We start from the raw sequence: 12195 nt of genomic DNA, 5'->3' as shown, positions 1-12195 counted from the left end.
CTGCATGCATCTTGCTGCCTCAGGGCTGCGTCTCCGGATCTAGTGGACGGTACATTCCACATCTCCCGGGCCCCGCCACCTCTGCGCTACTAGCCTCTGGGGCCCCCACAACTTGAGCAGACCCCCCCTGATTGACCCGCTATCACGTTGTGGACCACAACTGCGGCCCAGCTGCTACACGACGGGACGGAACGGAGAGGCGCTGTGCCATTCCTTATCACCATATAAGGTACGGGGTCCCCCTGCTCGCAATACCTTGTGCTGCGCCAGCGCACCCACCACCTGATCCTACTGCTGCACTAGAGACTTGTTGGAGAGCAGAGGCCGTGCTTCGTTTTCCCGCACCATTGAGCAACACTGGGCTGATCCCACTCCATTGCGCATCAACTAGACAACTCAGAGCCTGATTCGAGCCTGATTCGAGCAGCGCCTCCTGGCGATTGCGGCCCCTGCCAACCCGCTGCCCCCGGGTTTATACTCTTTGTGCCAAGCTCACACCTGACAGCTCAGACACCTCTGCTTTGGCATTCTGTGGGCGGGTGTCGTGCCGCTTGGTCTGCGGATGCTCGTGTTACCCAAAATACCATTTCTGTCTGGGAGCACACGCCGCACCATCCCCACTGGCCTACCCACAGACTCTTCACCATCCTGCAGCCTAATACACAACTGAAGCAGGACTACAGCTGTTGAGAGTCGTGGACTGAACCCACATCCAGCTGCCAACGATCATCATACGCCTTATACTCCCCTCCCCTTGGTCGCTAGTGTGAGTACATGTCCCCCACCCCCTCCCCCTGGTCTCAGCACGAATGAATGCCCCCCACCCCCTCCCCTTGGTCGCCAGTGTCAGTGAATGCCCCCCACCACCTCCCCTTGTTCACAGCATTGTGTAAATGCCTCCCTCCCCCTGGTCTCAGCAAGAACGAATGCCCCCAACCCCCTCCCCTTGGTCGCTAGTGTGAGTGAATGCCCCCCACCCCCTCCCCTTGGTCACAACCTGAGTGAATGCCCCCCTTCCCCTGGTATCAGCACGAATGAATGCCCCCACCCTCTCCCCTTGGTCACAGCATGAATGATTGCCCCCCACCCCCTCCCCTTGGTCACCAGTGTGTGTATGCCCCACCACCCCCTCCCACTGGTCACAGCACGAATGAATGCACCCCACCCCCTCCCCTAGTCACAGCGTGAGTGAATGCCCCCCACCCCCTCCCCTTTGTCGTCAGTGTGAGTGTATGTCCCCCTCCCCCTTTTCACAACGTGAGTGAATGCCCCCCACCCCCTCCCCTTGGTCGCCAGTGTGAGTATACGCCCCCCACCCCCTCCCCTTGGTCACCACTGTGAGTCTATGCCCCCACCCCCTCCCCTTGGTCGCCAGTGTGAGTGTATGCCCCCCTCCCCCTCACCCTGGTCACAGCATGAATGAATGCCCCCCACCCCCTCCACCAGTCACAGCGTGAGTGAATGCCCGCCACCCCCTCCGCTGCCCCCGTACATCTCAAACTCCCCCTGCTGCTCCCTGTAAGTCTTACCCCCCCACCCCCCACCCCACCCCTCTTTTCCCCCCTTCAGGTCCCCTCTCTCCATCCCCCCGCCTGCCCATGTTTGTCCCCACCCCCTTCACCTACCCCCTAGTCTTTCCTCCCTCCCTTCTCCTCCCACCCCAGTAAGTGTATGTAGTTGCCCGCCATTTCATGAGATTTGCTCTAGGCTAGTGCCCGTTGATTTAAACCTATGTAATAGTATGCACTTGCCACTGTCCAATAAGGGACTGGCCCCATGCTATTCTATGTATGAAACCAACCAAGCACCTATCTATAGCTTCTCTCCTATGTATCTGTGCCGGTCACCACGCACTTGCCCATTGAACATGACCACGCATTCATGAGATGCTGCCGCCTTTCAACCCTTAGGTAGCAATAATGTATGCATACTATTCTTGACCCGCAACTGTTTGTAGCTGCCGCCATGCAACATGTGGCTGGCACCATGCTCTTGCCCACCGTAGATGACCTTGCAACTTTATGTAGCTGCCGCCATGTAAGATGTGGCTGGCGCCATATACTTGCCCACCAATCTATGTAATAACTGTTATGATTTTACTGTAATTGTCTGAAGTTATCAGCTATGTATGTATGCCTTCTAACTGAACTGATGTAACTAAGGAAGCATTCTTAACAGCGCCATTCAACCGTTAGGTAGCACTAATGTATGCATTCTATTCTTGACCCTGCAACTGTTTGTAGCTGCCGCCATGCAACATGTGGCTGGCACCATGCTCTTGCCCACCTAAGCTGACCATGCAACTTTATGTAGCTGCCGCCATGTAAGATGTGGCTGGCAGCAGACCTGCCCGACGGCGTCCACCATTATACTCGCACTCGGAAATCTGCCGATTACGGCGATAATATCTATGAAACAATAACTTTGCTGCCTATCCATGCCGGAATCCCTACCATCTTTAGAACGCTAAAACTTGACTCAGTTAACCGTGCTCAAGCCGCAAATGACAGGTGGCTCAGAAGTTTTGCAAAATGTCAGAAGAGAGCACTTACCTCACGGTATCTTAAAAGATAAACAACATCAACTATTCGAATAGACCCATGTTCTCTGAATACACCAGAATATACTTTTGTTACTCCTGATGAAGACGTCACTACACTAAAGTATATACGTCGAAACCGGTTGAGTTTGGACTAAGATGAGGTCGTGGTCAAAAAATTCTGGGACCCATCTCAATCGCTTATGCCACTGATGTTACCTGTTGTGGCTCTGATTTCATACTCTTTCTATAAATATTTCAGATGAATTAACTGTGATGAATTTTCTTATAGATTTTACATTGTATATTGATTGGTGTTTAGTATGAGTGGTTTGTCTAATGGATGGATGAGGTTGTATGCTTGGATGAGTGAATAAGATGAATTTTATTATATAGATGTGTTCTTTTTAATAAAAGTTGTTTCCTGCTATGTAAATTGTTTTCACAAGTGCAGATTTAATCACGATTTGTTTGATATATTAAATTAGTATCAGGTTTAATAAAATCCTTGATACCACATTTCTTGAATCGTTTCCTTTGGATGTCTTTCTGTTATCCAAATTTAAAGTAATACTCCCATCCAAAGTGTGGGGTCCCCTGTGTCTTTCAGAGAAACACACCATATACTTGCCCACCATTCTATGTAATCACTGATCACTGTTATGCTCTTTCTGCAATTGTCTGAAGCTATCATCTATGTATGTATGTTGATAACTTCACTGATGTAACTAAGCAAGCATTCTTAACAGCGCCACGATGCTCGAGGGCAGTGGGCGCTTTACAAATTCAAATAAATAAATAAATAAATAATGACCAGGTTCTGGGCTTTGAAAGAAGATGGATGTTTGGTCAGGAACATGGGTGACGTCAATGAATATAATAGATGCCCAGCTTGGAGGATGCTTTGAATGATACTAGTGGGTCTGTGTGATAACCCCGATAAGATGATTGACGGCATTAACCTGTGTAAGCATGCCAGAAGCACAGTGATCGGGGTCTGGAAGGCTATGCTGAGAAGATCCAATGTCTGCCAGGGGCTGAGTTAGGTTGCTCTCTTTGTTTGGTGTAAAAGGTAATGTATATCGACACTCCTGCCCAATTACTATTGGGGTTTAGGATTTGATTGGATGTCGTTTTGGGGCAGTAAATTTATTCGAGATGGAAGCCCAGACTCATGATTGAATGTCACGGAAATATGCATTAGGCTCTAATTACCTATTTTAGAAAAAAAGATTGGGTCATTAACAGATCATTGATTTTCTCACTCATACTATATATAATACTGCTACTTAAAAAGTGGGGGTATTTGGTTGTTAAAAAGATTGAGGCATGAATCTTTGTTTCAAATAGTAAAAGAGGTCAGTACTACCAGTTGTTCAGGGAACTCCTTAAGTATGTTGTTCTTAACTTGTTTATGCTTTTTGCCGATCATGGAATGGGAATAAAGAATCTCCTGGCAGGACAAGTTTGGGGAAGTTGCGATTGGCCAACTCAATATGGGCTAATGAGAAATGGCATATGTTCTTAGGTTAGAGATATTCATTTATCACTGAGCAAAAACTTCAACATATTGTGCAACGTCCATTGTTCAGAGTGCAGCTGGATGAAAAGGTGTCCAGTATCTGACTGGATAGATTTGTTCTCAGTATGAATGTTAGTGGTTTGAACACATGCAATATTGATCTTGGTGACTGTTATCACAGATGTTCTGGTAAAAAAGTACACAGTCAATAAGGCAGAGGGGTGTATGCTGCCAGTTGTTCTCTGTTTAATCTGGCTCCATAGTATGATCCTACTGTGTTTGTTTGTTCCGTGTGCCAATACTCGTGTGAAATGTGGATTGTCTCAATGTGAGGAGAAAGGCATCTATACGTTGTGTGGCCTGAGCAGCCATGCAAAATCTTCTGCTAGGCAAATCATTTTCCACAAATCTTTGATCACTATGAAGTACTTTGAGACGAAGTATGGGGTCACTGAGCAAGTAAAGATAGCCATTTGTTTAACAGTGCTTCTCCCTCACTCTCTCCATTTTAGACACTTTTCTAGCTAGCGCATACACCTCACAGAGCAACAATGAGGCTAGGTGGGATTAGTAAAAATGTCCTACAAATGCAAATTGAAATAAGGGCCAACAAGCAGAATTTATGTATTGACTGGCATGGAAGAGATCCACAATTATTATAGCAGTCTGAGGATTAGCAAATTTGACGTAATGCAATATAATAAAAAAAGACCACAAGTATTGATTAGTCGTAATCCGCTCATGCGTTATAAGTAATATTTACAATCAGTGTTCAAACATTGTATTGGTGAGGTATCCAGCCAACCCACAATTAATCCTACCTCTGGGACATCCCAACCATTCTAGACCCAGCCGAGACCCCAGACCACATCAACCTCCTCACATTTCCTGACACAATCCAGCCAACTACCCCAAACACATTCCAACACTCTGCCCACTCTCCCAAAGGCACTTGCCCACTCTCAAGGATAGGAACTATAGGCACATACGGGGCAAAGGCTATTTCCTGAGCTGCCAAATGTGGACTAACATAGAAGTAAACCTAACACTAATGTCATGCTACAATAAATCTAGGGGACTGGACAGTGGTGAAAACATGGCAGCTGCAGCTTAGCTACGAAGTTGCTGTATTTGGAATCAGAAGATCCAGATTTTAATCCTTTTTCATTTGGAAAACTGCTTGACCCTGGGTAAATCACTCAATCCTCTTGTTTTTGATTATCTCTCCAATGTGACAGTGCTTATGAACAAAGTGAACACCTGCATACTACACGAAAGGAATTGGTTAGATGTGACATAGCCTTGCTAATCACAAGATCTGTATGACCATTATATGCATCCTTTCACTAGCTCTTGGTGCAACTTGCAAGCACTATGAATTGCTTTGCAACCCCTGCGATTTAACCAATTTGACTATTGATTTAAGCCATGGATCTATACTGGTGGGTGGGAGCAATAGAACTCTGGGACTGCCGCGCTTCCAGGTGACATTTATTCGTGCCCTGCTGCGTGTGTACTTGGTCTAATAGAAACAGTGCCCCACTGTTTCTGGTTAGGAAATCGGGATTGTTGTTGTTGTAAATGAATATCGCAGTCCAAAAAACTGATGCCTAGATCTTGTGGAAGTTATTAAGAGAGAAATATTCTCCTGGCCTGATACCTCTGTGTGTCTGTAGCAAACGTGTCTGGTCCTGATTTCATTATACATATAGCTTTGGTAGTTTTTTTAACTGGGTGTATGTGGCCATTATGTGAATTTGGTCAGTAATTTCCTTCTCTTCTTCAGTTTTCGCATTTGATTAATGTGGGAGTGTTCCGAAATATACACATTAAAATGGAACAGAATATCTGGATTCTGACCTTGGTTTCCCTACTCGAACAAAATGGTCTGATCTTGTTCAAATGGCTATTTCAATGAGCTTAAGTGCCCTTGTCTGACATTCTTTTTTACCACGTAAAATCAGATCTCTTGTTCACATTAATGAGCAAATGCTGCTTACATTGTGTCCAGTCATTGAAAAGGGTGCTAGCTGACATTTTGCTCTGGCGGTTGGGGCATGTTTTGCACACCTGAGTGGAGTACGCTGTTCTATGCATTGAAAGCCTACCTGCTTGCAGTTTTAGAGAAACTTCTTCAATTCTCTTAATTCTGGTTGTGTCTTTGATTCTGGACTTAAGGTTGTGTGCTTTGCTACAAGCATCTATCTGCAAGGCTTGCTGGTTTGGTAATGGGTTCTTGGATAACTTCATTGTTGCGAATCTTTGGAGGTCTTACACCATGGAACCTTTAATGATGGGGACTACATAACTTAGAGTAAATCATCTGCACAATGTGGGGGGGGGCTGTTGTGAGGCCATCAGTACAATCATTCCTCTATAGGCATCAGTTAAGAGTACATTAGTTCTAGTACCACCTCTAGGCAGCAAAGGTACCCTCACTGAGTTACACCAAGAAACTGGGAGTTACTGAGAAGAGAGCAAACCAAAAAGACAGAAAAAGAACAAAAACATACTCTAAAAATGAGGTCTCTAAGCTGGTCAACTGGAGCCCTTCTGTATTCCCTTGTGATGTTTGGATCGTCATCATTAAATGAGGCTATGCTGCTAACAAGTATTTTGTGCGCATGACAATGAGTCTGCCGATTTGAGGAAAAAGAAAATGTTGACTCAACATTGGAAATATGAAATCTTGGTCATGAACATTATTGACTAAAATCAGATTTCCGAATCTCACTGTTAAAGCATACAGGAGGGAACAACAACCATAACATCATGGTCTCAAAAATTACTTTGTAGTAACCGGGCCTAGCAATTTTTCGGATTTTTTCTTTGCAAAATTGCCAGTACGTTTCTTTGATACATCACCTGTGGAAAACTTCAAAACATTTATTGTTTTTGGAATAATTGCGTTTGGTAGTTTGATGTATACACATTGTTATCAACAAGTTTTATTTCAAATTCTCGCTCCCAGTGGCAGACCAAGTGTAAGTGATTAGCTGCGAGGACATTTTGGGGTGGGAGAGTGGGTTTGGGACTCCTAAATCAAACTTGAATAGTTATGTGATCAATATTTGTGCAACTTGTTTTATGATGTTGAAACTGGTACTACCCATAGACTTAAAGGATCTTCCAGTGATGCACAAAGGCAAAATCTTTTTTTTTTTTTTATAATTACACACAATCTGCTTCCTTCATATTTGTTTGTTAGTTTACTGTTACTAAAATGAAATAAATTTACACCTTGCTGCAAATGATACTTTTTTTAATCAGGCAAGAAAAACCTTGTTGGTTCCAACGCCTCGTCTTAGAAGTGGCCTCTTCAATAAAATAATACCGCCCCCAGGAGCGACAAAGGACATTCTGAGAATATGTTCTACTTCTCAGGTGAGTAGAGTTTTTGAAACTTTATTTTTCCCCCAACGCTAGGACTGGTATGTATTAACGCAGGAAAGATTTTGCCTAGCACATGATATTTTTTTATTTTGCAGTGCAGGGGTGACCTATGATCAAGCAAGTCTACTCTATATTCTAATTCTCAACCAATATTAATTTTTTGTCTTCAAATGTCAGTGTAGTGTTTCTGTGTACATAAGCTATAGTAACTGATCTTTCAAGCCAAGATCAGTGACTGAGCTACGCACAGTATAGCTATCTTCTCATACTTGCCCTATAAAAGGAAGGGCACAAGGCTAACTTTTTCCAAGGAATCGAGCAATGTTTTGAAACTCAAATGTTTTCGGAATCCTATGAAATTTGTTCGAGCTACCACTTTCAAATTTGTAATGGTTCAAAATTAAATTGTAAACCGAGGAAAAACATTGCATTTCATGGGTTTTGTTGCCTTTGTTTGTAGACTGTTCAGATAAAATTCAAAGACTGACTTCCCTGATTGTGTTTTTTTATTATTTAACGGTGCCTGTACTCCCCTTTCCTCTATATCCTGTTTTCAATATCTGCAAGATTCATCCTTACTTATGCAGCTAAACATTTGATTACTTCTATGATTATTGCTCTGCTCTGCTTTTCGGGCTTCCTTCCTCCCATCTCACCCCTCTACGCTCGGTCTTCAACTCTGCAGTTCGTCTTCTCTTCCTGATTTCTCCTCACTCCTCTATTACCCTGTCTCTCCTTTCAATCTCTTTTCTCCCCTATGACTCTCGTCTTCCATTTCATTTTCTTTGTAGCGTCTAAGTGTTCTCATGGTTTGGCACCTCCCTATCTTGCTTCCCTTGTCTCCCTCACATTCTCTCTGCTCTCAGCATATTCATCTTTTGTCTTCCCTTCGACCTCCTTGTGCTTCTTCGCATTTTCGTTCCTTCTATCTTCTAGCTCCCAAGCATGGGAATTCACTGCCACCCGACATCTGTGCTTCCCCCCTCTCTCATCTTTCGCTCCCGTCTGAAGGCCCATTTTCTCTCTTTCATGACTTGTTTGCAATGCTTCTGCTGCTGTTTGTCATTGTACTCATTACTTAATTATTTTTTGTACTTATGTTATTCTGTGTTGTACAGCGCCTTGGCAAAAGTGCTTAATAAATGTCAATAAAATGCAAATCAAAAAATATATGCACCAACCTCTTACGGCTCCAGTCACTGCAGCTTTCTTTTCTCATGGATTCTTTCCTCCCACGGATTGCTCATCTACGATACCCCTCTCCCAGCGCAGCTGTTCTCCAGAAACATTTCCGCCGCCGTTGGGCGCACTGCGACTCTTATGTTGGCTCCACCTGATGACTCTACACACCCAGCGGCAGACATGACGTTGGGGCTCTTTGTATATAGCAGCGCCACATTCTGTGACCTCAGTCCTGTTTGCTATTCGAGGAATCCACTCATTGAGCTTTCTATTTTTCTCTGATGCCATGCCTACTCCATCAAAGGCCATGGGCTTGAAGCTGTGTGCGGATTGTGGCCAGCAGATGCCGCTCTCGGATCTGCACTGGATTTGCCCCTACTGCTTGGGCGAGGACCACAACACCCAGGATTGCGGGTTGTGTCAGTTCATGTACTGTTGAAAAACCTGAAGGCATTTCCACACCTACTCTCCTTGCATCCTCTTCTCAGGAGGCCAGGGAAAGACCTTCACTTTTGGATCCTGTCCCTGAGGGTGGAGATGTGAGGGAGGATCACCTGGGTGGAGGGTCTTTGGTGAGTGGAGGAAGGGTAGGTGAGGCATGATGGGCCCCTTTTCCTTGTGAAAATCAACCTCCCCCTGCTTTTATAGGCTCTTGTAAACCGTTTCCCCCTCATTCATACCATTGCAGTACTGGGACGAGGAAGAGGCGACTGGGAGCAGTGTACACTAACGTTCAGTTACACCACTACGGTACTGAGATGAGGAAGAGGCTTTGAAACTATTGAAAGGGTCAGGCATGTCCCCAGAGCAAAATTAATAGTAGTCAGGCAATTGAATTGATGGGCTCGCACCTGCAATCTGTTGTCAAGATGCCTACCCCCAGGCATCCGGACCAAGCCCATCAGCCCCGGGAGCAGGCATCTAGACATTTAGTAAAACCTCAGCAGCCCTGGCTAGGGGCTATCTGGGTTCAGTCCTGGCGCCTAAGGCTCCAGGCTCATAGTCATTACTTACCTCAGGCAGACCATGCTGCAAATGACTGCAACCCAACATGAAGCCTGAAAGGGACTATTTTTCTGCAGGGACAATTTTTTACTCGGGTGTGGTTCTAGGGACTTCTTACCTGGGACTACTTTTGAGGCTATTTAAACCACGCACGACCAGCAACACATGCTTCGTGTTATTCTGCATCCAGCAGCGTAACGCTCACCGTGCCTGCAGCCTGCCTCCAGTCTTTTGCCACGCCCGCCTCGAATCCTAAAACAAAGAGGAAAGAAAGGGACAAGGTTAGAAAACGAACTTATTTCTATTCCACACCTGATTCTGGATCCATCTCGTCTCTGGACCTGTAAAGAACATCATTTCTGCACGCGCCGCACCTCCAGCTGCAGCGCCGCGCCATACTCACCAGTCTTCACAGCATCCTTCGGGTCGGCGTTGCCTCCATCATTTCTTCGCCGAACTTCGACACCTAGGAGACAAAAGAAAACCACAAGGTGAGCCGAGGGAACCAACAAATATCATTCTTACCACCATAGACTTACCTGATTTACCACCGGAGGCATCCTTTTGTGACTCTCCATATTTTCACGAGCCGCATCTGTAAAGAGAGACAAAACAACACGTTTTCCACGTGCAACATTTACCAGACCGCGCCGGATAATACAGACTCTTACCTGAGCGTCACCAGCTGCCACAAGAGCATCTTTTCACGAGCCAACTGCAAGACGAGAAAGGAAGGGGGGGAACAAGAGTGAACATCGGACATATTGAACTCTATGAACTTAATACTTACTTGTCCTCACCAGGAACCTCAGAGTCAATACTCTCCGGAACTCTCCCGAGCCTTCAAACCAGTGAAGTAACTGGAATCGACGCGCCCCTGCAAATCCACGCAGGATGGAGAGCTCATCTTTCAAGAATATAAGGTGATATTCCTGTGAGGGCATTTCGGAGGTGATTAGTTGGGGAGGACTGTGGGGGTGCCATCACTTGAATTCACAAGTGGCTAAATCCATCTCTCCACTTTCAGGAGAATACTTCTACGGGTTAAGCAGACAAGATTAGGAGGGCAGTTCCAGTCATTCATCGCTGCACTACGCATCGCGTGGGTGGAGACCGCAGCTGTCTGGGTCTGACCGACGCCCCTGTGGGAGCCAGGAGAGCGTAACATCTGTTAACAGGTCACAGGAGCATAAAAGGTGGAACCATCAGTTGGGAAAAGGAGACCAGGAGGAGAGACGCCGGGCTGAGAGTTGCGGGTCTGAGAGGGGAGAAATCCTGCTGGAGTGGAGGCTGCCGAGGAAGGTCCTGTCTGGAGGCCAGGACGCACGCATTTACCAAGGAGAGACTGCACCGGGGGTGGGGGGGTAGTGAAGGAGTCAAGACTCTCTGAGCCTCTGTGGTCGGATGCTCCCAGCTGGAGTTGAGAGGCATGGAAGAGACCCCATGCTGTAAGCCACCGGTAATGTCCGCGTGTGATGGGCGGAGCTATCGGCAACACACAGCGAGACTCCTGGAAGGCAGGCGCTGCTCGCAAAGTTACACAGACGTATGCGCAGAGCCGAGAACGAAGAAGGTAGCCGTCCTAGAGGAGCTGCCAAGCACTGGTGAGTGAGGCAGAGAATTCACTTGTACCGGGGTACTCCTGGGGGCTAGTACGGGGCAGATGTGACTGCTGGATGAATGGATATGTAAATTCATGGGAACGGAAAAGTTAACCCAATGTGAAGGGGTTTGTTGAACTATATGAACAAGTGGAAATGTCAAAGAACATGAATTAAGCATTATTAAATACCGAACTAAAGGAAAACTTTGAGCCTACGAATAGAATACAGGCAGGTGTGAAAGACTTGTATACTGAAAGATACAGAATGAATCTTATTGTATAAAAGCAAGAAAACATATTGTGGCAAAGCCAATAGACTGACATAGAGAAACCAAAGTAAATCTGAATCGGAGCACAGGTGTTATGACAAGGAAACCTGTATGGGCAAGAAAGCCAAGGGTTACGGTTGCGTGACCTGTAGTGGGTTCACTGTGTCGTCCGACAACTGTGCCTAGACCGAGGCTGCCCTATCTGAGACAGTCAAGGAAAGATTGTTGAAGTGAATACAGAAGAAAGCAATCTGTGTGCAAAGTATTGAAGATTCAAATGGATTGTATCCTCCCACGTGTTCTTCATTTTATGATATTTCAATATCCAGCTTCAGCTGCTTCGGAATATTTTTCCAGCAGACAGCGCCGTGCGTCGATGTCGGTCGGCTCGATGTCCCTCAAAGGCCTCTGTCTCGATGTTAATGTCATCGATGGTATAAAGCACGTTCAACGGCATTTGGCTTCAGTTCAGTTTTTCCGCGAATGTTATCGCTTCGGATACGGTACGCTTTGGTTCCCTATCGAGAATCTTTGAGTATAATTCTTTAAAATAGCATCGTCGGCGTCTTCGACTCTGAGATCGGGGTTTAAGAAGTGCCAAGATTGTGTGGCGAAGATGTCCCTTACGGACCCCCATCGATTGTGTCTGTGGTTCCTCGGTTCCTCTCATGCTACCTTTCAA

The 12195-nt window shown here is 45.9% G+C and overlaps 1 protein-coding gene across 2 annotated transcripts in view; it reads left to right on the top strand.

The window, feature by feature from the left end:
• The window catches only part of MTHFSD (methenyltetrahydrofolate synthetase domain containing), a 536715-nt gene that overhangs the window by 258022 nt on the left and 266498 nt on the right, over positions 1 to 12195 (top strand). For both annotated transcript variants that reach the window (XM_069636557.1, XM_069636565.1), the window contains exon 5: positions 7332 to 7445. In XM_069636557.1, coding sequence (XP_069492658.1) covers positions 7332 to 7445 — 114 coding nt within the window. The remainder of the gene's footprint in view (positions 1 to 7331; positions 7446 to 12195) is intronic.

Source organism: Ambystoma mexicanum, chromosome 1q (genome assembly GCF_040938575.1).
Source record: "Ambystoma mexicanum isolate Mex_15411 chromosome 1q, UKY_AmexF1_1, whole genome shotgun sequence".
Lineage (NCBI taxonomy): Eukaryota > Metazoa > Chordata > Amphibia > Caudata > Ambystomatidae > Ambystoma > Ambystoma mexicanum.
The sequence above is the reverse complement of the archived record's forward strand: the minus strand, read 5'-3'. Positions and strand labels throughout refer to the sequence as shown.